At 39.2% G+C, this 26,166-nt stretch overlaps 1 protein-coding gene across 1 annotated transcript in view; it reads left to right on the top strand.

Moving 5' to 3' along the window:
- Nucleotides 1-26,166, top strand: part of itga5 (integrin, alpha 5 (fibronectin receptor, alpha polypeptide)) — a 48,544-nt gene that overhangs the window by 19,186 nt on the left and 3,192 nt on the right. Inside the window, exons 3-29 of the mRNA XM_032557534.1 lie at nucleotides 1,945-2,045; nucleotides 2,373-2,496; nucleotides 2,641-2,702; nucleotides 2,780-2,825; nucleotides 2,922-3,047; nucleotides 3,125-3,169; nucleotides 3,351-3,394; nucleotides 3,569-3,625; nucleotides 4,099-4,151; nucleotides 4,249-4,457; nucleotides 6,205-6,396; nucleotides 6,481-6,526; nucleotides 7,200-7,313; nucleotides 9,624-9,679; nucleotides 10,054-10,211; nucleotides 11,837-11,974; nucleotides 14,942-15,009; nucleotides 17,245-17,395; nucleotides 17,481-17,573; nucleotides 19,313-19,392; nucleotides 19,497-19,577; nucleotides 19,672-19,777; nucleotides 20,984-21,142; nucleotides 21,705-21,812; nucleotides 25,183-25,296; nucleotides 25,832-25,933; nucleotides 26,010-26,132. Coding sequence (XP_032413425.1) covers nucleotides 1,945-2,045; nucleotides 2,373-2,496; nucleotides 2,641-2,702; nucleotides 2,780-2,825; nucleotides 2,922-3,047; nucleotides 3,125-3,169; nucleotides 3,351-3,394; nucleotides 3,569-3,625; nucleotides 4,099-4,151; nucleotides 4,249-4,457; nucleotides 6,205-6,396; nucleotides 6,481-6,526; nucleotides 7,200-7,313; nucleotides 9,624-9,679; nucleotides 10,054-10,211; nucleotides 11,837-11,974; nucleotides 14,942-15,009; nucleotides 17,245-17,395; nucleotides 17,481-17,573; nucleotides 19,313-19,392; nucleotides 19,497-19,577; nucleotides 19,672-19,777; nucleotides 20,984-21,142; nucleotides 21,705-21,812; nucleotides 25,183-25,296; nucleotides 25,832-25,933; nucleotides 26,010-26,132 — 2,756 coding nt within the window. The remainder of the gene's footprint in view (nucleotides 1-1,944; nucleotides 2,046-2,372; nucleotides 2,497-2,640; nucleotides 2,703-2,779; nucleotides 2,826-2,921; nucleotides 3,048-3,124; nucleotides 3,170-3,350; nucleotides 3,395-3,568; nucleotides 3,626-4,098; nucleotides 4,152-4,248; nucleotides 4,458-6,204; nucleotides 6,397-6,480; nucleotides 6,527-7,199; nucleotides 7,314-9,623; nucleotides 9,680-10,053; nucleotides 10,212-11,836; nucleotides 11,975-14,941; nucleotides 15,010-17,244; nucleotides 17,396-17,480; nucleotides 17,574-19,312; nucleotides 19,393-19,496; nucleotides 19,578-19,671; nucleotides 19,778-20,983; nucleotides 21,143-21,704; nucleotides 21,813-25,182; nucleotides 25,297-25,831; nucleotides 25,934-26,009; nucleotides 26,133-26,166) is intronic.

Raw genomic sequence — 26,166 nt, forward strand, 5'->3', positions numbered from 1 at the left:
AGTGGAGTGGCCTTATCAGCCAGCTGACTGGCAGTGCAAAGCAACAGGTGAGGGAGGGGGAAAAGCTGCATAACACCTGATAGACTCGGTTTGATTGGGGAAAATTGCAACATTTGTTATATTTTCAGCTGGTGTGTGGTTCGCTTTCACGCTGCACCGTCAAATGATTCAAACGTTTGAAAAACCTGTTCCCCTCCTCACCTGTGGTGGCGCTGCGCCAAGAACCACTGAAGGAAATGATGCAAAAATCTCAGAAGAAGACACTGAACGCGACTTCCTTCTTGGCAAAATGTAAACAAAAATGGAGCAGCGTTGGATTGTGGCGGTTGTAGGATTTCTCTTTTGTCTTTGGTAAAAGACCACAACTTATTTCTCTTGCTGGTTCTAGACAGATGCATTTGTTTTGCTTGTAGTTACCCAGAGCGTCTGCTTTCTCTTCTGGAGCGGTCTCCGGTCCGCTTGGCGTTCACTTGCCAGAGTTCACTTCAGCCGAACCGAAATCTAGGTTTCTAGGAGGGCCAGAGTTCGGACTTTCCAGGAAAACGAACTAGAGTTTGATTGAAGCGGACTGAACAGGCCTGGTGTAAATGAACCCTTAGTCTTTTCTCTGTTCAATGGTTGCGTTTCAAACTGTAAGAATGGTACAGTAGAAAATGTTTGCAGTTTTGAAACCATAAATATTTAAAAACTTGGTCCTCATTCAGTCAGCTGATTGGCAGTGCTCAGCAATAAACTCTCCTCTGAATCTCCTTCATTATTCTCTCGGAGGGATTCATATGATTCTTGTCAGCTGTCTTCAGTTTGACCACTGAACAAGCACATTGATTTGTTAGTCGTTAAAATGACACTGACTGAGGTTGCCATGCGAGAGCTTCACTGACCTTCAGAGTTTATGTCGTTTCCCCCCGTTGTGGGTAAAGCAGCTCTGAACTCTGAGGCTTGGGCTGGCTGCCATCAGTCCACGGAGGAGGAGGAAAACCCGGAGACAGGGAGGGATTATACAGAAAAATGTATCCTGGTTATTAAAAAGCATTTTTAATAATTTGATCAAGGCAACGGGAGCACACCCTGTAAGCAGTGGAGAAAATTTTGATGTGTAGACATTGAGACTTGGGTGAGAAGGTGTAAGAAAAATGAAAAGGGAAACGGAGACATCGCTGAAAATGAAAACAGATAGTAGCAGAGTGAAGTGTGTCTGAACGGAGATGAATGGTAAGTTGCTTCAAGGAAGCCAGGCCAGAGTGTGTATGTTTTCTTTGGACCTCTAACTCAAGGCTGTTTCCACCAAGAGATGGAGCAGACCTTCATCTTCAGCTCTGGGCTGCCTCTTTGGCTGAAAGGAAAGATTAAACGCAGACATGCGTAGACCTTTCTCTCATCACATCCACATTCCCACTAGATTCTGCTGTGCTCTTCTGCAGATGTGTGATTGATTGTACAGTGGTATGATCCATGTGGAGGTTTTTAGTCCTCCTTTCCTAATCAGTTTGTTTGCATTTTCAGCTTTATTGCTGCACAGATGTAGCATCTGTGTTCAAATGAAGCCATGTTTAAACCCGACTCCTGAGACCATCTGTCATATCACCTGCTGCTGTCAAAGTGGGAGACAGGATCAGTCTTGCTGGCCAGGTGGCCAAACAGAGCAGAGGGTCAGCAGGGTCATGACAGGCCGGTCCAATCTGGACCTGATCTCGCTCCTGAGCCGTGACGTTTTGGCAGACGTCACCTTCTCTAATTCTCATACAGTTGTGCTAATCTTCGCATGGAAAAGAAAATGTAACTGGAATCAAACTCCCAGCTGTCTGCCAATTGCGCAGATGTTTTCAGGAGTCTCTGCGAGGAAGGGGAAGGGATAATTAGGATAGCTGGGGTCCAGTTGAATGAATGCATGTTTTATCAACCGGCTGTAACTCAGAGTCTTTTTCTTTACATCCGTTTCCCCAGGAGATCGCAGTACCCGGATCAATGACACACTTCAGCAGGTTGATTTCAAATCCCACCAGTGGTTTGGCGCCACAGTGCGTTCTCACGGTGACACAATTTTGGTAAGGTGATCCCCCCTTTTTGTGAAGTATTAATGGTTTTGATTTTGCTACACACTGGTTATTATTAAAATTAAGATCGACTTCCCTGTTTTCCCTAACGTGTTCTTCCCCATTCAGTTTGAAGGAACGTTTAAAAATGCATGAAATATAATTAAATTCAATAGCAAATCAAACAAATAAGAGTACAATTATTTTTGGGGGGTGATTTATGATAATAACCTTGATGAGTTTTTAATATTTTTTTCACTTATTATGACCTGTAATGCCGCTTATCGTCGCGTCTTACACCTGCCATGTCTGCCTGTATCTTTCCTAACTGTAATCCAGGCTTGCGCCCCTCTTTACTACTGGCGGACTGAAAAGGATGAACCCCATTCTGATGCCACAGGAACCTGCTACCTCTCAGTTCAGAACTTCACCAAATTTGTGGAGTATGCTCCCTGTCGGACAGGTAACCGTCACTTCACTTTTAATCCATCATTGGAATTTGTTTATTTTAGATTTGGGTGAATGTATTTATAATTTTTGTGGAATGTTACCTGAAACCAGACATTTGGGCAAAATAAAAATAAACATTTTCCCTTCCTTGTTGTAGAACTTAGCGATCGGGGAGGACAAGGTTACTGTCAGGGAGGATTCAGTGCTGACTTTACAAAGGTAATAGCTATATTAGTTTTTAACATCTCTTCTCGTTTCTGCTTTGCTCACTCATGTAACACATACTGTCTTTTCAGGATGGCAGAGTGGTTCTGGGAGGACCTGGCAGCTACTACTGGCAGGGTATGCAGAGATAACATCAGTTATGTTGTACAGTTATCAAAAATCAAAGTAGAGAAGTTCAGTTTTTTCATAGTTTTCTTCGTTTCTCCACCTTAGGCCAGGTGATCTCTGCAGCTAAGAAAGACATCATCAAAGCCTACTATCCAGGCTATTTTATGCAGGCAGTAGAGGGTCAAGTTCAGACCAAACAGATTCAGGCTTCACATGATGACAGCTACCAAGGTAGGTGGTGTTCAATAAGTTTTGGTTTAATATTAATTTCTGCTGTGAAAGTTTACCCTGTCTTGTATGTTTTCCAGGTTACTCTGTTGCTGTTGGGGAATTTAGTGGTGATCAGGTGGAAGGTACATCAAGCTAACACACATTCCTAGGGTTTTGTGGAGTGTCATATTAAATTAACAATGCAAATATGGTATAATAATATTTTATGTGATTGCTGAGTGAGTATTATAAATCTGCAGTTACTTTCTCTGCTGATTGTTACTTTGCTTTTTTCCTAATAATCTTGGGTTTTTTCTCCTGTAGATTTTGTTACTGGTATTCCAAAGGGGCATCTCCTTTATGGTTTGGTAAGAAAACAAAACCATACTTTATTGGAATTTTTGAAGTGATAGCACATCAGGGGTGAAGAATTGGGGAAAACTAAAAGACTGAAACACACATTGCAAATTCCATAAAGCAAATTCCAGGAACTGTATTTGACCCAGTAAAAATGTTCGCCATGTGTGTTTTCTGTGTTGCAGGTGTCCATTTTGAACGGTTCAGATCTGACCACCTTGGGAAACTTCACTGGTGAGCAGGTAAGGTGAAAAAGTTGAATTAATTCAGAAAAAAAAATTTCTTTAACTAAATCTGATTTCTGATTTGTAGAAGTAATATAGTGATTGTAATGCTACAAAATGTTAAGGTTTAGACTATTTTTTGCAAATAACCAACTAAGTTTGGGAATAAAATGGCATTGACCTTCTTAAACAGACATAATTAAGCTGAGTAAGTAGGTCCGATGTGAACTTTCATTCATTCTAAAGACCCAGTCTGACTTTATGTTGTTTTTGGGCTCAGAATTACAGCATACAGTAGTAAAACTGAGCAGGAAAGACTCCCATAAACTCTCAACCTGTAAAATCCATCAGGCTTTTGCATTTTCTTTAGGTGTTCTTTTGTTAAACTAGTGGAAAAAACAGGTCTGGAGCTTGTAGTGTGCGTTTTCGATCAATTTTGTTACATTAGGTTTTGAGATTTACTCTGGTTCAACCCTTTTTTTCGCCCATAGATGGGCTCATATTTTGGCTATGCACTGGCAACGACTGACATCAACAGTGATGGGTGAGTAAACCACTCTAGACTGGAAACTTCCTAACTGCTGAAGTGATTTTTTTAATGCTTCGAGTTTTTATAGTCTGTCTTGTTTTCACGTTTGCAGGATGGTTGATCTGTTGGTGGGAGCGCCTATGTTCATGGTCCGAACCTCTGGTGGTCGTCTGGAAGAGATGGGTCGGGTCTACATTTACCTGCAACGCAGCCCGTTACACCTGGAGATCACCAAACCGAGCCTGACAGGCAAAGAGGTGTTTGGGAGATTTGGCAGCACCATCGCCCCACTGGGAGACTTGAACCAGGATGGTTTCAACGGTAAGAGCGGAACTATAAATGACAGCTCAGGCGAAGATACCGCACAGTACCACGAAAAAATATCAACAGATTTCTCCTGTTTTTGTTTTGCATTGTCACACAAACCTTGTTTGCATTATTAAAGATATTTTATAGCCAAAATAAATTCAAAAAGCAGTTTTCAAATTGTGTTTATTAGGAAAATAAGCAAGTGTGAAATGTGAAAAAACAATCACTCTACTATAGCGCTTTCAAACAATGAGGTGGGTGACCTTAAACTCAACTTCCTGTGGGTTATTCAGTCAGCATTCACCAATACAATAGTTTAAATATTGAAGCATGTTACAGATTTTGAAGATTTTTTGCTACGAGATGCCATTACAATAAATGTAGTTGTGGAAAAACATGTATAACAAGTTAGTGAGACCATGCTTGGATTTGTCTTTGCAAAGTGTGTGCAGATTAATGTGTAACAAGTAGCAAACAGGCAAACAATAGAAAAAATATGTTGTTTAATGTAATTATTGAGCTACAATGAGTCGTGACTACTTAAACACCTGGACTTCTTATAAAAAACAAATCTGGAGACATTATTTTCTTTAATTGGCATTTTCCAAGTTTATTGTGCTTTGAATGACAGTCAACATTCTTTGGTTTTGGATTTCTCTACATAATATAATTTCAAGGTTTCCCCCAGAAAACTTGCTAAGCCCGGTGATCATTCATCCAGCGACCCGTCGTGATTTTGAGTTAAAAAATGTTTAAAGTTTGAAAATTTTGAAAATATCACTTGATAATTATGTGTTATTGGAAGATTAATACCTGAACACCAACTATAAATTCTTAAAATATGAAACATTTTAAAAAGATTTTAGAAATAAGAAATGCTTAGCCTGGTGGGGGCACAAGTAAAGCCTGGTGGCCCGCCAGGCTTATAATGCACAGGGGGAAACCCTGAATTTGATCAGAACATCTCTGACAAACAATAAGGTCTGACCAAAGTTTTCTCTGAAAGTGTTTTTTTTAATATTCTCCCAAAGTGTGAGTGAACGTAGCATCTGAAGTTACAAAATATAAACCCAACGTAACATGAAGTCATTAAATCCATTCATTTGCTATTCCATTGTCACTAATTATATGCAATGTAATAAAAAACACTTTCTTTGGAATCTTCTATAGATTGTTATGAAAAAATAAATAAAGTTGGAAAGAAACTGGATGAAGTTGGCTCAATAATATTAGGTATATGACATCAACTGGAGTATTTTAACAGCTTTAAACAGAAATCTGTTACCGTCTGGTTGTTTTTACGATATAGTTTAATCAACGACAGTGGAGTCCCCAATGAGCCTTTCAGCTTTCCTCACAATCTTCTGCAGGGTTTTGTCTTTTCTACCTCCCTGCAAGTGGAGTTACTTGTTGACATGTTGCCTGTTGACTCATGCCACATTCAGGAAAAAACAGCGACTCTGTAGATCATCATGTGGACGGGAACACTGAATGCTCCTACAATGATCTTTTATTTCCTCACATGAGCTGAGTCGGATATTACGCCCACTGCATATTATGGGAAATGGAGGGTCAAGACCATGAAATGTCACTGCTGATTCATTCATGCTTTGTCATTGTTCACTTGTTTTTTCTAAAAAGTTAGAATTACATGGCAAAGTTAGCGTTTTTATCATTCGAACTCTTGGTTCAAAATTGCAATTCGTATTGGCAGTTAAGGAGAGTCAATATTTGTCCTGTGCTTTGACCTTTGTGACAGATGTGGCTGTAAGTTGTCCATTCGGAGGTGATGATCGCCGGGGACTGGTCTACATCTATAACGGATACTCTGAAGGGCTCAGGGAAAAACCTTCTCAGGTGATTGCAGGCCAGTGGGCTGCTGGTGCTTTTCCTGCTAGCTTTGGGTTTTCCCTCAGAGGAGCTCATGACCTGGACATGAATGGATACCCTGGTAAGGTGTTTATTTATTTGGAAGGACTTAAATAACCTTTTAATCCAGGGTTTGATTTTTATGCCTACTCTTCTGTTTTTCCAGATCTCATTGTTGGAGCTTTTGGTGTAAATAAGGCAGTTCTCTATAGGTATGCCTTCTAACTTTTATCCTTTATATTACTTGCATAATTGCTTAAATGGTAAACATTACCTGAGAGATTCATTAACTTTCATTGTGTCTACTCAACATGTAAAGACTGCAAGTAGGGAATGTGCTAATCTGCCTGTCTATTGCTGCAACGTAGAGCTGAATATTTTCTGACTAGATTGAAAGCGATACAAGTTCTTTGTTTTCAGTTGTACTAAAAGTTACGTTAAAAGTCCATTAAATTTGCCAACTTTGCATTATTCTGTAAGTAATGACACTTTTAATGCAAAGTTTTACCAAAACTTGGATTAAAAGTGTAATTATTTACCGGATGACACTTCATGACAACAGTCATAACCATTCATTAGGACTCCTTCATGTTTATAACTGGTGTTATATCATGTTTATGAAAGTATTATGTTAGAAAAAGTGTTACCGAAAACGAATAAGAGAAAATATTTGTATTTATTTTCTTTTGCATTCTCTAAACTGTCCCTCCTTTTTTCTTATCTTTCAGCTGAAACCTGATAATTATCGATATTTACTATGAGTTTTTTAACCTATACATTTTAAAACCGGCAAAAAATGCCAGAATCTGAAAAAGTGTTGAGTTTTGACCTGGAAAGTCTTTAGAAACCCTGAATATCCTCTTCTTTTTTTATTGCTTTTCGAAGGTCGCGGCCAATTGTCAGCACCGTCGCCTCCCTTATAGTTTCCCCAACGATGATCAACCCTGAGGAGAAGAGCTGTGTGATCACCAATGGAAACTCCAGCATCCTTGTTTCCTGGTGAGTGTTAAACTTGTCCTGAGCTGAGATTTTTTTTTATCCTTTGACTTTGTCAGATTTTGTTTGACCTGAATGTTCTGGGGAGAAAGAAAGACAAGAAAAATAAGATGATGGTTGCCATTTCCCCCATACACAAACACTGCTATCCTGCCAGGCTGTTCTGATAAGCAATATCCTTCATGTCAGCTGACACGGTGCTGGTGTGCGCTGAAGGCGGACTTTATTTGACCTATTTTCAGAATGTCTTCGTATCTCAGCCCTTTGCTGTTGGGAAGTGGAGAAATAACATGCTGAATGGGAGCTTTGTAAGCCGTTTTTGGCCTCCTCCTAATGTGAGCAGTTCAGCTCCAGCAACGGGGAGAGGAAACAGATGACGGGTCCTCGCTGCTCAGCATGGTTGACGCCGCATTCGTGTGTCTGCCTTTTCACCCTCCCCAATTCCCCTTTCTCCACATCCTGATTCATAAAGGAAACTCTTGTATACACATATGTCTTGATTATGCTATGTTGCCTGGTGATGAGGAGTTTTGGTGGGGGTGAAAGGAGAGCAAAGGGGATAATGGGAAGGGGAGGGGCTAGGAGGTTTCTGCAGTTGGTTTGAATGAGATATTGTTTGGTGGTGGAACACAGCTGGGAAACATCAGGACACGTAGACTCCTGTGAGCTTGCATTCAGTTGTGCAGACACAGGAGCACATAAGTGAAGTTATTGCTACTCCCTAAAAGAAGGCTTTGTATTTCCTTCGTCTTATCCTCTCGTTTTTCATCTTCATTTCAACAAGATTCCCTTTTTTTTTCTTGACCTGCAGAACCTCCTTAAAATGTTTCCACATTTTGTCGTGTGATGGCCAAACTTTTCATTGGGTTTTGCTGGGGATTTTATGGTATAGATGAGGAGCGTCAAGCTCTTTTTCATTTTGGGCCATATCAAAAATCTGAATGTTCTTAAAGGGCCGACTGTGCCAAAATGTATTGATAAAACCCATCGAACTGTTAAAATATTAATAAAGAGCTGTTTGTTTCTGCATTCAAAAAGTGTTTCTTTAGATTTAATAATATTCAACTTCTTTCCACACTGATCAGTCTCTCCAGGATTATGTGATTGTTTTTGTTTTTTCATTCAAAATCACAGATTTTGTGGTGGTAATTTAGAAATGTGTGCAAGGAATTTTTATGATATTTGCGCTAATGTGTGAGGTTAAATGCGACTTTTTATTAATCGCTGTATCGATCACAGACTATAACTTGACATCAAGTAAAGCTGAGGCAGCACTCACTTAAACCCAATGTTTTTGATTAATTTTGAGAAAAAATTGCAGTAAAATCAGAAAATATGTGGGGATCTGTTAATTTTGTGTGAATTTTGCAGATTGATGAAAAATTGGAGTAAATTATTGATGTAACTTGGAGTCCAGAGGGCCACATAAAAAGCTACGGTGGGCCGGATTTCGCCTTGAGTTTGTCTCTTGTGTGTTAGAATGACCCGATCAAAGACCAAATCTTGACTCATTTAAGAGTCTGTGGCAAAACTTGGAGGATGATGTTCACAGACTGAGCTTTTAAAGATGTTCACAGTTGGTATAGATATACACCAAAATGCATGTTCACTCAGGAAAGATGGGTTACAAATGCATGCCACACTTTTCTGATCTTAGTTTGTTTGTAAAACACTCCCACTTTGTGTTGGTCTATCACATAAAATCCCAATAAAACAAGCTGAAGTTTGTGTATGCGACGTGACAAAATGTGGAAAAGTTGAAGGCGTACATTTTTCAGTGCACTGCTTTCCAGGTCAAACTGCTGCTCTTTCTTTCACTTGTGTGTGGTTATCTGTTGAAGGCGGGGGGTCGGGTGCAGACTTGGACAGCAGCAGAAGCATGTTGCGAAGCTGATGTCATGGGAGAGGGCTGCAGGCTTATACAGACGGCCACTGACTGGTCAGCACTGAAACCCGAGTCTTTTCACAATTTCACCCTTCTTAACTCTGCTATTGCTTTCTGTGTCGGCTGTCGGGTCGGTGGAAATGGAGACCCGATGCTTTATCAGCCCAGCTGGCGAGTGTGGTCACATGCCAGCTCTGTCTCCAAACATTTAAATCTTTCTCACGTTATTCGTTGCATTCCCAGTATTCCACATTTGAACCTGGAAAGAAGTTGACACAAGAGAGATGGAAACTGTGAGGAAAATTAGATAGCAACTTAGGGAAAGTTATTTGTCTTGTGCAAACTGTGTATTTAACCCTAATCATTTTCATTAGTACATTTGACTTTGTTATTAAATTTTTGACTTTTTTTTTGTGTGTCTAAAACAGCGTCAATCTGAGTTACTGCATATCTGCTGAAGGGAAACACCTACCGGCCAATCTAGGTGAGCCAATTTTCCACATCTGTACTTAATTATGAGCACGTATTCTGTCAACTAGTCACCAATATTAGCATCTGAGATACATAGCAGTGACACGAAGTTTTGACAGGATCTATAGATCTCTGGATTGCTTTTCTGGCAGTGTTTAATAACCAACTCTTTTCTACATTCAAACTCTTTCCTTATCATTAGTTATTATCTCTAATTACGTTGTTCTCTAAGCACAGATGCTCTCCCTGCCTCTCTGTTTAGGTTACATCAGCTACATTGCATTCGCCTCAGAGAATTTACGGCGGGCTTTTTCAGACCTGTCATTAGGTGACTCAGGAGCATTCATCATTCAATGAATGCTCATTAGTGTGCTCTCTGGGTTTCAGACTTTCAGGTGGAGGTGCAGCTCGACAGCCAGAAGCACAAGCAGAAAGGTGCTGTGAAGAGGGCTCTGTTCCTGGATTCCCAGCAGCCTTTGCTCCAGAAACGTGTCAGGGTTCGCCATGGGGATCGTGTGTGTGACCAAAGAAGAATCTACCTAAGAGTATGTCCTTGTAGATTTGTAAAGAGTTTTGTGGGAACTCTTTATTCAAGTTTACAAAATTCAAAACAGAAACACATTTTTTTTTCTTATGTTGGAATTTCTATAACTTTCTATAACCAATATACTTTAAAGACAGAGGTATACTTTAACCATGTTCCATCTCTGGTTGAAAAACATCCATTTTCAGTCATTTTATTTGTCACATACACATTTTTTAGTCCGTTTCCACTCAGTTACACTGGGTGACGTCACATTTTTCAAAGTAATGGTGCGTTCACACCAAACGCGTTTCACGTCAAAAACGTGTCCAACACTTCAAGTTCGACGTCGGTGCACTTTGAAGTCAGACGCTTGACATTTCGCTCTAGGCGCGCGTCAGAATCGCTCTAGGCCGGTGTTGGCATACATGTCCCTCAAACTCTTCCATCGTCTCCTGCATATTTCATCTAAATAAATATGTTTATTTAACGTGACTCAATGTTTTTGCTGGATGGATTTGGATAGCTCAAATGCCACAAAATTTTTTCAAATAGTAAAAGTTATAACTTACCCAACATTCCAACTTCCTCGCTGATCCTCTCCCAATCAAGGTCCTTTCTGTTCCTGTCTCTGTAGTCATAACTTGATTGATTGTAGATTATAGGACGAGAGCAAACAGCGACAATTAGTTTATCCTCCATAGTTTTTCTTTTTCTAAGATCACGTCGGAAAATGCTCCACTACGCCACATAGCGGCGTCTCTCTGATTGGTTAACGCTCTGCATGAAGCAGCAAAACCTTGCGTCAAATGCTGGAAATGCTTCAAATCGTGCAGTGCTAGACGCGCAAGATGCACCACGACTTGCCTCCACATAGACTTTGAATGGAAACCAGACGCACCTCGCCCTCAAAACGCGTTTGGTGTTAATGCACCATTATAGTTCTAATTTTCTTGGCCATCGGCAACAGAAGTATAATATATCTTTGGTCAGCATTGGAAACATCAGCTGGCTTAACAGAGCAAATAGAACAGAATATTTGAAGGAATTTCCCTTTCAACAATTTTCTCAATATCTTTCTTAACATCTTTCCAGTGCTCAAAATGATTGAAAAATCCCAGAAAATATGTGTACAATTACTTATTTTGTCATATTTTCTCCAGCATAAAGTTAGAGAGGAAATAAAAAGTATTGTATGTTGACTTTCCAGTGCTAACTATTGAGTCCTTTGTCGCTACTTTTACAGAGTTTAACCCACAATTAGTTTTCTATCATTGTATTAGATTCTAATTCCCTTTTTTTTTTTTTACATTGTTGGTCAGTGTCAAGGATCAAGAGAAAGTCTAGTTTTATTCGTAGTCCATAAAAGACTCTCATTAAAGGAGACATTGTAATAAAATATTATATGCCATTTGGAATTTTGCTAATTCTTTTTGCAAAATTAATTTGTAAACATCTTTTGAAGGGAGTTCAGTTTTTACTCTTGAAGTTTTGTGGAGGATTTTTTTAAGTTAAACTTTAGCACTGATTCTGATGGTCAGTGGAAACTGCTAAATTAGCAAACCTAGTCTTGAACAGATTTTCTTCATTCCTACAGTGCGGGTGTTTATGTAAACTCTGTGTTCCATGTGTTTTCTTTACTTGTAGGATGAGAAGGAATTCAGGGATAAACTCTCCTCCATTTTTGTGGCCTTGAACTTCAGCTTGGACCCAGAAGCTGCCTCTGACTCCCATGGCCTGCGGCCCATCCTCAACTACCAGACCACCAGCGTTATAGAGCAGAAGGTACGTAGGCGTCATTTCAAATAGTTTTATCTTCTAGCAATATGGTTAAAAAACAACATTGTTGGTCTATAAATCTTTTAAAATTAGTTCATCTGAGAAGTGCTCACTAATAATTTGGGTTTGTTTCAGAGAATGCTTAGGAAGGTGAGAAGATTTACCACACAGATTAATCATTCTTTTTATCAGTGACCAACTATTTACCAACTCTAAAGGCCTGGATAAAAGAGATCATTTGTTCAAAGGGTTGAAGATTTTGCAGATTTTTGTCTAATTTTTTTTCCGATTCTGACAAGTTTAAGGACGCCCCGATTGTCAGGATTGGCTTTAAAGATATTCTAGCTGTGTGTGGTGAGTTAAGAGTAATCTGGTCTGCTTGGAAGGAGGTTTCAGATCTAAAACTGGGGAAACTCAACATGTCTGATTGTCTTGGCCCAATATTCCAGCGTGTGTGGTGTTTCCTGAAGAAAAACGAGAATGCAGCCTGTTGAATTTGATGTTTAGCTAATCAGAAAGCGAGGTAATGAAAATATGGAGAGAAATCCGTAATACATAGAAGACAAAACAACTCGTCAAGGAAAGTCCAGTGGGGGTTGTAGAAGTCTTTATATTATTTTTTAAATATACTCCACAAATCATTGCAATTGCTTCTTCCCAGTCAGGCATGTTTGTTTACTCTGAACTCATGATTGATCTCGAGAGGTTTTGGAAGATTTCACATCTAAAATCTGAATTTTTGTTTAATCGTCTCGTGTGAGGTCTCAGGTTTTGAAAATCGACTGATAATTTTGAAATCTGTGTAAACCAACTTTGTTCCAGGACTGTGTCATAATTGGTTATTCTTCTAAAAACGAACCAGTTTGGGTTTTTAACAATTTAGGTGAAAGTTTTTAACAATTTGACTGTGGATCCTTCCAGCCACTTTGGAATATGCACCATATGTGATTTCAGTTTTGACGGTAGGAGGATGTAGGAAAAATCAATCATCATACTTTGAACTCTTTTGTTTATGTCTTTTTTTCTGGATTACAGCATTTGTCTGACTTTTTCCTGTTGGTCTCTTTCACTGATGTCTCTTCCAGATATCAAAGCAATTTGTCCTCTAACAGATGTGGTCTGTTGTTGAACTAAAACTTCAAGACAAGCTTGAGCTGTAACACCAATTTTGAACCTCTGGAGAAAAAAAACAACAAATTTTTAAAGCGTAAACCTGATCCGAGAATGGATGTGTGTAAAAGGGAGTAGTGTAAGACTGCCAACATATTTCATTAATCTTGTCTTATATTGTGTCAGTTGAGGTCTGCGTAAACAGCGAAGAGTGACCGTTGCACCGCAGCCTTGGATTAGATCAGACGCCCGATGCGCTATTGATTTCTGCATATGCTCTGAGAATGTGTGGCGGGCCTTGTAACATTTCGCTTCACCGTTCCAAGTTCTTTTCAAGCTGGAGGGGGAATGAGAGATGGCTGATCTTCTTGGAGGAGTTTCTCTTGCATCCTAACATACTCCACATGTCTCTCTGAAGAGTTATGGCTTTAGGGGAGATTATTAATTTACATCTTTTGTTAAAATAGTTTTTTTTTTTTTTTTCTTTGGTTGTGGCGGTTGGGGGCGGGAGGTAATCTGGAAGTGATTTAAATTGTGTATCAATGCCTTTGCTGTTCTTGAAATAACATCATCTGATTGAGTGAATATGAATGATTCATGCTGCCAAGTTGGTGGTCTGATTTTTCTCTGTGATGATATTCCTGCTGATGTTGCTGCTGAAGTTAACTGATGGTACGGTAAGAAGTGTGTCTGTGCATCCTTAAATTCACGTAAAAATATGCTCATCATAGGTCTTAAATTTGTTGTGGCAGGGCTATTTAATCTCGCAAATACAGGTCACTAGTAATATACACTTTCTAGCTAGCAAGGTTATATTAAATATTAGCAGCTAATTACATACATATTTATGTAAATTTATGTATAGAAAATACATTAATTATAGGTCTTCAATTTGTTGTGGCAGGGCCATTTATTCTATGTATACAGGCTTCTAGCAATATACCCTCGCTAGCTAGCAAGCATATATTAGCGGATAGTTGTATATATGTTATATAGTTAGATTATATATCTTGTACGTTTGTTGCAATATAAGTCTTAAATTTCCTTCTAATGGTCCTAAAAACTCATAAGATGTCTTAAATCTGAGTTGGTGAACCCGTGTTAAGCCTGCCTTCCTCTGACAGGAACAGACTAGTCAAGGGTGAACATGTGGCCAAGTTAGCATAGTGGTTACCATGGTGACCATAATTAGAACCCCCGCCGGATTGCATAATAACAAGAAGGGCACTTTGCTGTCTGTAATTTCTTGTTCATTTCTATTTATTATCCTCATCGTCACAAACATCATCACACTGTCAGTCGCAGCGGGATGCATTTTTAGCTTCACCCTGCCGCGGCCTCGCCACACGTTCAGCGGTCGCTCAATCACTCTGCGGCGTTTCTGCTCCTTTCTTGTCTTCCCCTCGGCTGTAATCTCTGAAGCCTCACCGCTGTTTTCATGTCAACAAAGATATCTTGTGTCTCAGAGTCCTCTGAGCTGGAGGATCCCCACCTCCTCTCTATATGATCATATGCGGCGGTTGGCAGGGTGGTGTGGCGTGTGGCGAAAGCGCGGCTCTCCACATGGAGCTGTGATGTGGGAGAGCTGGCAGCTGTGCGCTTAGGATCGTCTCCTGTCTGTGCTCCAAGTTGCTACCTGCTCGTTGTTTCCACGTGTGTTTAACGCATTGTGGCAGGTGATTCACGGGACGGTCTTAGGTGGAGTCCAGGTGTTCTTTGGTTGGTGGATGGCAGATCGGTGGAATGTGTTAGTCATGCTGCGTGTTGTGGCACAGATCCTGTTTACTGATGAGTAGGGAACTTACTTACGTTATATTATTATATTATATTAAAGCATTTTTTGTCACTTTGTTTATCTTTCAGGCTCAGATTCTGTTGGACTGCGGAGAAGACAACATTTGTGTTCCTGATTTGAAGCTGGCAGTCCACAGGTAAGTCGACTCACATCCTCAAAAGAAAGTTTCATACCATATGTATTTCAGAAAATCAATTATAACAGAGCAATTTGCAAACATATTCAAACTATCAGTGAGTGATATCGACATAAAGGCATATATTTTTAAATCATATTTTTTTAATTACTGATATTTATTGCCACACAGAAATAAAGTAAACCTAACAATCCTGACAATATGGACAGTCTTAATTTAAAAAAAAAAATTATTAATTGGAATTTATTGCGACAAAGATAAATCAAAATCATATCTTAAGAAAATTTATCACAATAAGTGATAAACAATACAGAAAATTCCCATTCCCAATTAAAACCCATTGTAAGAATTTGTTACTTTACAACCACAAGCATCAGTGTGTTTCAGTGTATAATTGTGTCACGGCTTGCGTTAACATTCAGTCCTTTGACTAGGCCATTCTAACACATGAATATGCTTGGACGTTAACAGTTCTTATCGTAACTCTATAGCAGACAAATATTTGTGGTTGTTGTTCTGCTTGAACGTTAATCTCCATCCCATTCTCAACTCTTAGCAACCGTTAGCAGTTTTCTTCCAGTATCTAACTCCATTAATTATTTCATCAACTCTGACATCTTCCCTTTTCCTTCTCAAGAAAAGCGTTTCGGTTGCGAGATGCTTCCACTTTTGTATTATGCTAATCGGATGATGTAGTAGATTTTGCTCTCATCTGACCAGAACATCTTCCACATGTTTGCTGTCTCCTATGGCCTTTGGCAAACCGCAGAGCAGAACTCTTATTGCTTCTTCTTTTTTTTTAACCACAAAAGCAATTTTTGTGGAGGAAAAATTGTCCTGTTAACAGATTGTCTCACCTAACCTCAGCTTTTTTGATTCATGGTCTTCTTGCCTTGCTTGTCAGTTTAGGAAGATTTTCGTGTCTTGATAAGATTGCCTATTGTTACGCTTCGGATTTTTTGATGATGGATTGAACAGTCCTCTGATATGTTTAAAGCTTGGTAAATTGTTTAATAATTTAACCATACGTTGAACTTATCCACAACCACATCCCTGACCTCCATACTAAAAGTGAAAGGTTCCACAGGATTACATTTTAAGATTTTGAAAATCGTTTTTCTTTCCCCCTCTGTGATGTTTGTTGTAACGTGACAGAAGGTGAAAAAGTTCAACGGCTGAGAATACCGTTTTACAGTAACTATACTCTATAAACTGTGAACAAGTTTCTCATTCTCGGAACTCTTCACGTGTGCAAATCAGACCTTGATCATAAATACAGCTGGTTTTTGTTTCGTTTAACATGCCAGAAAGTGAGTTTTAATGGCCGTAACATTGTACAGTGGTGTCACGACATTCCATAAAAACAACAAGCACTGCTTTTCTCCTTATAGCAAAGGTAAAGAAGTGTGTTTGGATAGCTGTTTACAAGAGAGCAACCAAAAAATCTGTTTGCATTTTTCTCAAAAATAACTGCCTCCTCGATGATCCCTTCCCTGCTCTGTCATTTTGATCTCACATTCCTATATTTATCTCCCATCTGCATTCATTTTTCCCCCTTAGACGTATGGCTGGATGTAATAATCCATTGGCGAGTGTGATTAATGCTATCAAAATAGTCTCTTGTTGTTTCTGTCCTCTCTGTAGTGAATGATAGAAACCTAATGGTAGTCAGAGCAGAGTGACATTGGAAAGCATTTACCATTCCCTGGGATGTTGTTTTTATTTGCCCTGTAGGAAAATTACATAACCTGTTAGATGGGGAATCTGTCGCTGAAGCTTTTGGGGTTTTTGGGGTTTTTATTCGTTTGGTTTTTAAAGTGTGATGCCAGTTGGTTGGACTCAGACTACGGTTGACGCTCAGGCTATTATGAGATCAGATGTTTTATTTACGAGAGCAGGCTGTAATTAGAAAAGTTTGTGCTCCCCGCTCAAACTCGCACTGCTATAAACAATGGTGAATGCTAGAGGGTGCAGGCGAAAGGCAGGAATGGCAGCTGATTTCTGTTGTGCTGCATGAATGACTTTATTACTACAACATTAAAAAATAATTGACTGTAGAGGGGTTCATGGGAGGAATTTATTTGACGCTCACAAAGCTTCGAATCTCATCTGCAACCAACAAACTTTAAAAACATGTGACTTTTTGAAACTCTTATTATTTACGCTAACCTATTTCTTCAGCAAGTTGTGTAATTGAACATGTCAATCATTTCTTTTCTTCTCTTGGGCCCTCAGCGACAGGAAGGAAGTCTACCTTGGTGATGACAACTCGCTGACCTTAACTTTCAACGCCAGGAACGAAGGAGAGGGAGGGGCGTACGAGGCAGAGCTGTACGTGGCATTGCCCCCGGAGGCAGATTACAGCGGCATTGCCCGCAATAATGAGGTGAGGAAAACGCCTAAAAAAACCCCTGTAGATCCTCAAACCTTTTTGTACTAATGGTTTGAATGTGTCCTCTTTGTTTCTTCAGAGCCTCACCCAACTCACCTGCAGCTACGACACCGAGAACCAGACCCGATACCTGAGCTGTGATCTGGGAAACCCAATGAAGGCCGGTACCAATGTAAGAACTCTGTTTTTTCTTTTACCACATGGTAAAACAAAGTGCACCCTCTTTCAATTCTAGGGTTAGGTATATTATGTTTTACGGACAGAGGTGGGTAGAGTACCCAAAAATTGTACTCAAAGTAAGAGCAGCACAACTTCAATATATTTTTACTCAAGTAAAAGTAAAAAGTAACCGTCCAAGAAATTACTTAAGTAAGAGTACAAACGTATTTGGTAAAACGTCTACTCAAGTACTGAGTAACTGATCAAATTAGCGACCATTTAATATTAAAAAATTACATAATTAGATGGGCCAAAATGTAAAATTTAGTGGGCCAAAATGACAATAATTCATATAAGTAACAAAAAAATAATAAAGTTAGGCAAAAGAAATTGTTTCCAAATCAATTTCTCTCAATAAAAAAACTTATGAATCTTTAGTCTGTGTTTTTCATTCTGTGGGTAGAGAATCCAGAAATTTTACTCAAGTACGAGTAGCGATACTTCATAATAAAATTACTCAAGTAAAAGTAGAAAGTACAGCACAGCAAAAATACTCCTAGAAGTATTTTTTTTTAAAGTTACTCAGGTAGATGTAATTGAGTAAATGTAACTATTTACTACCCAACTCTGATTACAGATGCACCAATCAACTTTTTTCACTTCTTCCGAAATCTAAGGCTTAGTATCGGCCAAAACCAATCCGATACAGAAAAAGTTCTGAATTGACTTAAAATGTTTCTTTTTCTATTCATAGACATAACAAATTTACTTCATAACTCTGCATGAATACAGCACACTTAAAAACACCGATATCTTCACAAGCCTGGTCAGACATGCAAAAACAACTTTTAATTTGTTCAGTCAGTGTAAGTTGGAGTAGAACAGCCAATGCAGAATAAATAATAAAGAAACCGACAAAAACAAAAGGTTGACTACCTTGGTCAAACATAAACAAAGAAATAAACTGCAACAAACCTTCTTTCAAGTGATTCATAATGTGCAATTAGAAATGCTAAAGATAATGTGAAATAAATAAAGCATGACATTGCTTCCTGTCTTTGCATCATGTTAAAATATTTATGTATACTCAGTACCAACAAACTGACTAAACTCCTGCTTTTATCAGTTATTGATCAGGTAATCACCTGCTTTTTTTTTACAGCATTTGGCCGAATCTATGTTGCGGTTTTTATTGTGACTGGAACAAAATGTTGCACTTTTTTAAAGGTGTGTTTCATATGGTAGTACATCACAAATTACTGATTCTTGCATAATGCACTGTTTTGGATGGGCGGCGAATGGAACGGAAAAAGTTTTCCTGTGTCCGGAAATGTTGTGACAGGAAGTGGAGAATACATCTGTAACCCAAACTGCCTGCTGGGAAAAGGTGTTGTTAACAACCCGTCACGTATTTAAAGGGACAGCACAGCAATTACCAGGGTAGTGACAATATGACCAAGTTTGGAAAGGATCTTCAGGTTTATTACTAATTTATTCAGTGGAGACATTTTGTTCTTTTTAATCTTTTAGATTTTGGTTGAACGATGGTTGATTAAGATATCTTTATAATTCCTAACCAGGGACTTGAGAAGCGATGGACCACTTCCTTCTGAAAGTAAAGGTTTTCTGAGAATTATTTGTGCAGAGCTTAATCTGAAACATATTTAGCGTTTTTTGCTGAGGAAAGTCTTTACTATGTTTTGATTCTGCTTGTGAATTCTGATCCTTATATTTAAAATTTTACGTTCGCAGCTTTGGGCGGGTCTGCGATTTACGGTGCCTCGTCTGAAGGACACACACAAAACTGTCCAGTTTTACCTCCAGATACGCAGGTACACTATGAGCATACTGTGTTTCTATAATACTTTCAGATTCAGAGTTAACAGTACAAATCTAATAGCTAACCTAAATGTTCTTTTTTATTTTATTTTCACAGTAAAAATGAAAATAACTCCCAAAGTGAGGTTGTTTACTACAACCCTGAGGTGGTGGTCCAGGCTGATGTCATTCTGCAGGGGTGAGTTCAACTTTAGAGATCCTCTCATTTGAAGTTCATTCAGTCTCCAGTTCCTCCCTGCACATGCTCTCATCACCCTCCTTCTCTTTTCAAGTGTGTCTCGGCCAGATAAGGTCTTCTTTCCCCCGGCCAACTGGAAAGTGCCCAAAAGCTACGGGGTGGAACAGGACGTCGGGCCGGCTGTGGAACACATTTATGAGGTAATCAGCCAAGCTCTTATCTGTGCACACTCAGCGGGAACAGGATAGATTGGGTTTGAAACTAGATTTTATTGTTCATTCCGGAAAAGAAAAGGACCCATGATTGTGCTGCACCATCAAATTAATGGAGATCCATATCAGATATGAATTTTTTAGCAATCAATTGTGATCTTTTTAGGAGTCGTCATAGTACACTTTCACTCGTAGTTGTCACAACATTGATCAGCTTCACTGAACTCTAGTGCCTCACTTCATACACTATCCAGCCAGTGTAAGTGCAGAACACCTCCAACAGATTTTAAATTTTACAATAGGAGACCCTATTTAGTTAAAATAAAATATATATTTGTAGCTCTACTTAATGGAGGGCTTTTATGTATTTTCCAGCAACATAGTGACGTTTTATAGCACAATCAGGCAATTATGTTACCTTCAGTTGTTATGGAAATGCTGTATATATATCAAAAACAACATTGCAATATAGCCGTATTTGACACCTGGAAATTGGCCTCTGTCTCTTTAAGAATCTGACACGGTTCAGGAAGGAAAGTAAGCAATATTAGATCTGGAAACTCAAAAAAGAGATTATTTATTATCAATACCAACAGATTACAGTAAGGGTTGTACATGATGTGTGTATTGATTACCCTTATTATTGTTGGTTAATGCTATTAACTAATTTTTGGTGAAAATGAAAACTTATGTCTCTGGCTGAGACATAAGTCCTTTAATCCTTGAAGCTGAATGCTTCAATAAGAAATCTTAATGAATGCTATACATGTATGATATATGTATAATTCATCTTAAAACTCTTTGCAAAGTGTATGTTTAAAATAAAATGCAGGGTTAACCCCTTTGTATTATAAGCCTGGCGGGCCACCAGACTTTACTTGTGCCCCCACCAGACTAAGCATTGCTTATTTTTTAAAGTTTTTTTTAATGTTTGCATTTTTTAAGACTTTATAGTTGGTGTTCAGGTATTAATCTTCCAATCTTTTAATAACACATAATCATCAAGTGATATTTTCAAATTCCTGTGAACTTCAAGCATTTTTAACACGAAAAGACGACAGGTTGCTGGAAGAATGACTGCCCTAGCACCCACCCACTGGGCTTAGCAAGTTTTCTGGGGAAAACTTGAAATTAAATAGTTTTTTACTCTCAAAGCTCATATTTCCTTGATTTTTTAAAATAATGTTTTTCCAGCTCGTCAACAACGGCCCCAGTCGGATCAGCGGCACCCTGCTGGAGCTGCGCTGCCCTCTCCGCATCCAGGGTCACGATCTCCTTTACCCTCTCGAGTTCTACACAGAAGGTCCCATCAACTGCACCGCGGACAAAAACTTGAACCACCGTAATCTCAAAGTGAGCATCTCGCATGTGTGCACACACCTCTCTGGGCCCAATGGGGCTAAATTAGAGATCCTTCTGCACCCAGATTCCCAATGTTTTGCCCACATCCACCTCTTCCTCCCAGCTTCCCAGCTCCACCCATGACACTTACCCCACCGCTGCTTTGAAGTTGGAGCCCTTCCCTTCGCTCACAGAGATCCACCTCACTCATCTTCAGCATGCACCAACACCCCCTTTCCAAATAGTAGCCTTTGGGATTCTGTGGGAAAAACATTTCCATGCAGTTGTTTTTGTTTACATTTGAAGTATGACAGATGTTGAGCAGGCCTGGGAGGGTGTCATTCATCTTAGCTGTGACCTCATGTTTTTTTTTTTTCCTTGTTGAATTGGCATGGTGAATTTCCATGAAAATCCTTGAGAGGGGAGTCCTCACATGCTTCTGATTAATGGTGAAAAAACCTCAGGGTTGTGCTAACATTAGACAATATATTGACAGAGAACGTAGCGTACTCCTTTATTGGTGCCTGTACATTTACTGTGATAATCAGAGCTGTGTGTTTGCGTCTTTCTTCAGCTCCAGCGCTCATCGACAGAGTCTCCTGCTCTGGCACTGAAGGCTGATGAGCATCATGTTGAGAGGAGGGACGTCCACAAGAACTCGCTTGCTCATCTGACCAACCTGGTGAGACACTCATCGTTTTTATAGATGAAAATCCCAAAGAAATTTCAACTGAGTTTGAGGATTTTCTGCAATTTGTGTTCAAATTTGAAATAAATCCGTATTTTAAATCACTCTCCAGTTGTTACACACAATTGTGTTAACGTTATTAGGCCTGAGATGATTAATCGGATTAATCTTGATGAAGATTGTTAGCTAATTTAGTAAGTATACAAACAATAATCAAACAGTAATCAAAAAAATACTATTTTGCTGAAAGAGCAACACCCTCAGTGCACAAATTATACCAAACTATACAAAAATATGTGAATTTTGCATTTAAGATAAAAAAAAAACAACTTCTTTGGTTGTAAACATATTCTATCCAGAACTCCTCAAGAACAGTTTTAACTTCAACTGGGTCAAATCCTGTAAACAAAATAATCTTCTAAGTACCTTTTGCTATCCAATTATTAATAGGTTAATGTAAAAAATAATCAACAAATCAGACATGCGCTGTATTGATATTAAGTCGAGCAGAAATGTTAGAAGTATTTTAGTAGCTCCAAATGAATCATTTGCTGTAATGGTCAAGCTTTAAGGAAGGCTATGTTGCTGCAGTTTAGTTAAAAAAAATTCTTATTCTAAAAAGGAATTCAATTATTATCTGATGTTTGTATATGGCATGTTTGGTGTGTATAATGTTGACACTGTTTTTAAGGGCTTTAAAAGTGATTATTGTTATTTGCTTTATAATCCTTTACATCAAAAATAAACAAACAATTCAATGCATCATTAAAAGCCCAAAACTAATATAACATTCATGTTGATAAGTGGATGCAAACCCCTGACTGGCTTTGTCTCTCTCTGGGGACTGGATAATTAAATTATGATGCCATTAAAAAGGAGGGGTCAGAGGGCACATATTGGTCCCGTTGTGGCAATTAACATTAAAGACCCGTTAGTAGTTAGCTGGGCAGTGAAACGCTGTGCAGACATGGACATGGGGTGGGATTTTTGCCTCAGATGCACCACTTCCCTCAGCCTCCTCTCCCTTTATTGGCTCTGGGTTTTCTGATCCCGCTACACACTGGTCCTATTGATCCATCGAGCTGCTGGCCACTGCCTTATCTGTGGACAGGGACCGCTCTTTGTCTTCCCACCAGGCTCTTCTGACTGTGTTTGTTTATAAAGCATGTTCAGTGACACTTGAATATGAAGCAGCCCTCTCTTCAGTTTTCTCTGAGCAGTCGTGTCTGTGGAGGTTATGAAACACAAAGGACTGATTATAACTGACCTCATAAAAACGGCTTTTAAAAATCAGTTTGACACGGTCTAAAATCTGTTGTTTTGATGGTCTTGGACAACACTGGTTCTGAATGTTTGGTGATGATTGGCTCATTAGTTAATACTAATATCCAGATTTTTTAAGTCTTAAAAACAAATGCAATCTGTAGAAATGCAGTCAGTCTGACTGGTTGTTGGGTTGATATCTGTGCTGCAGTTGAGTGAACCAGTTTCCATTTAAATTCAGCAACATATTCAAAGTGAATGAAATATTTGGTGATTAAGATGCAGAAGGGGAACGTAGTGAAAATTGCAACTCGACATCGACATTACAAGTTCTCTTAATACAGTGAAGAAGACCTATGCAATACCTGGTATTAGAGAGATGAATTTTGGTGTATGTTTTGGATTATTGTCCTGCTGGGACGTCCAGTTGTGTCCAATTTCCATCCAATCCAAACATGTGGATATTGTTGTATTTATCAATTTGTACATCCAGTACCTGTGACATGATGCTGTCGGCACCATGCCTGATAATTGACACAGTCTTCTTAGATTTGAAAGCCTTGCCTTGCCTCCTCTAAAATTATTGTCAATTCTGAAAGTTTCAAAAGTGTGTGATAGACTTCTGTATTAAAACAGAGTCTATTTTAAAGATTACAGTTGAAGACCGACTACTTGTTAAAGACCAACTTCTGTTTTGTCTTTCATTAATTGGCTGTACTTAGGAGTTCACCGATTGCAGTTTTTGGGTCGATCGCCGATTACCAACCTGCAGATTCCGATTTTAGCCGATACCAATTTTTTTCAATGTTTTTGTCTGAAATTTTGCTCAATATAGCAAGAAAGTTGCTGAATTGGCAACAGTAGGGTCACTATTGTTAACTGTAAATGTGCAGACATGACCTAGTGGGCCAGTCTGTCAAACATCTGTAATGGCAGAAAAGAAAAGGACAGTGGTTGATTTTTAGACCTTTGCCGATGTAGATAAGATCAGTGGATAAGATCTGTTTCACATGTAAAAATTAGCCAATCACCGATCTCGCAAAATTAAGGAAATTGGCACAGCTAAATCGGTTTTAGCCTTGTAAAACAATTTCCAAACAGAACTTTAAATCAGCTTTCTAAATTCCTCTCCAATCAGTCACTAGAGCCATTAATGGGCTATTTTAATACACCCAGAGTGCAGGTTATTTCTGTCTGCTAGCTGTCAAGATAATGAGTAAAATAACAAAGGGATATTTCCTGAAACTTGGTGAACAGAAGAGCCAAAGGAAGTGTCTCAACAAACTAATTTGGATCCAGAGATAGGGCGGTGGAGGGCCATGTTTTCAGGGTGTCACTTTGTTTCTGCATACAGCAGGACTGATGTCAGTTCAAAATCTTTTTCTGTTACATTACAGTGACACCAGAAACCTCTCGTGGATTATCCCATCGTGAGGAATTTGTGAAATGTAGCTTCAAGACGACCTTAATTGTTCCTGTATTTTCTCAGACCTGTGTGGCCCCGTGTGGCCTCAGGCATGCAGCAGTTTCACCAGGAGGAAGTGAACTGATCTGTTCCCTGTCTGTTTCAATACTCATTAAGTCTGTCTAAGACTCAGACTAAAGGAACTGGGCGGTTGCACTCTTCTTCTCTTGGGTTTTCCCTCCTTGGTGTAATAAGTAAACTAATGCTTTCCTGCAGGAAACCCAATGAAACCCACAAGAGCGGGGGTGGTCTTGCTTTAGCACTGGCACTAAAGGACAGTGTGTGCATGTTGTAAAATGTTAAAGCTGCATTATTGCGAGCTAATAAAAATGTGTATTCTACAGTCTTGAGAAAAATGGGCCGGGTTTAGTGGTTGGGCAATAATGTGGCAAGTTGTGCATGCTGCATTTTTACAGTCTCATGACATTCCTTCAGTCTAATTCGAAGCAGGCGTGGAATTGGGATAATAACATTGGGCTCTTTGTTACGTTTATGTGTCCTGAAGCATTATGACCGTGATTGTTTTAGTTTTGCCATATAAAATCTCACCTGCATTTACTTTAGCTTGTTATGTTGTGGGATACTTTTGTGGAGATTATGTTTTTACTACAACATTCTCTTTTTTTTTTTTCATAGTCTTGCTCTAATGCGGATTGCTGGACGCTCCAGTGCAACGTTGGTCTGCTGGAGAAGGGAACCACTGCGATCCTGAAAATGCGCTCGCGCGTCTGGGCCGAGACCTTCACTGAGGTTAGTGGGAGAACAACCTTGCCATTCAAGCTGCCTTCTTCATACATGAACATGTGTTTCCACCAGAGGAAAGGGCTACAGAATACTTCCCCCTAGTGCTTGTGTATTTTCTCATGTCAGGCTTTGGCAGGGTCTAAGAAGCAAAAAAAAGTGAAAACCTCAAAGCAGAACTCAATAACACATTTTGTTTGTGCACACTTGCCCTTTGTAATGGTTCTGGATCAGCTGCCACTCTGAGTGGAATCACATATTTGCCTCAGGAAACAAAACTGTTGCTTTGTGGAACTTCAGATTGCTGTAAAAACAGTTTCCTTTTGTTATTCTTGGTTATTGTGATTGTTCTACAGTCATGTATTCATCACCCACTTCACACATTAACATGGAAGATGTGTGATGTATTGGAAAATCAGTGTCTCTTAGATAGATGGAGTACTGAAGAGGTTTTATTTCCCCATGGTCTGTGTCACCACCTTGTGTGGATTTTATGTACTTCATGTATTTTCAATATTTTTAAAATATTTTTTATACTTTTCAGAAAGCTTACAAGCAATACGTAATGGAGTGTCTGGGCAGATTCAACGTAAAGAAGATGCCATATGCAATCCTACCCAAGCATTATCCAAGTGGTCAGAAAAAGGTACTTGTTGTCTTTTAACAGGTTGCTGTTCGTAGCTGGATTACTTTAAGCTGAGAAACGGTCTCGTCATCCACAGGTGGTGACCCCAGTGGTTTGGAACAAGCCAGATATTGAGAACTCGGTCCCTCTGTGGATCATCGTCTTGGCCATCCTGGCCGGTTTACTGCTGCTGGCTCTTCTTATCTACGTCCTTTACAGGGTGAGTGGATTAGTTAAGTTAAAAGAGTTTAAAA

Source organism: Xiphophorus hellerii, chromosome 1, assembly GCF_003331165.1.
Source record: "Xiphophorus hellerii strain 12219 chromosome 1, Xiphophorus_hellerii-4.1, whole genome shotgun sequence".
NCBI classification, from domain to species: Eukaryota; Metazoa; Chordata; class Actinopteri; order Cyprinodontiformes; family Poeciliidae; genus Xiphophorus; species Xiphophorus hellerii.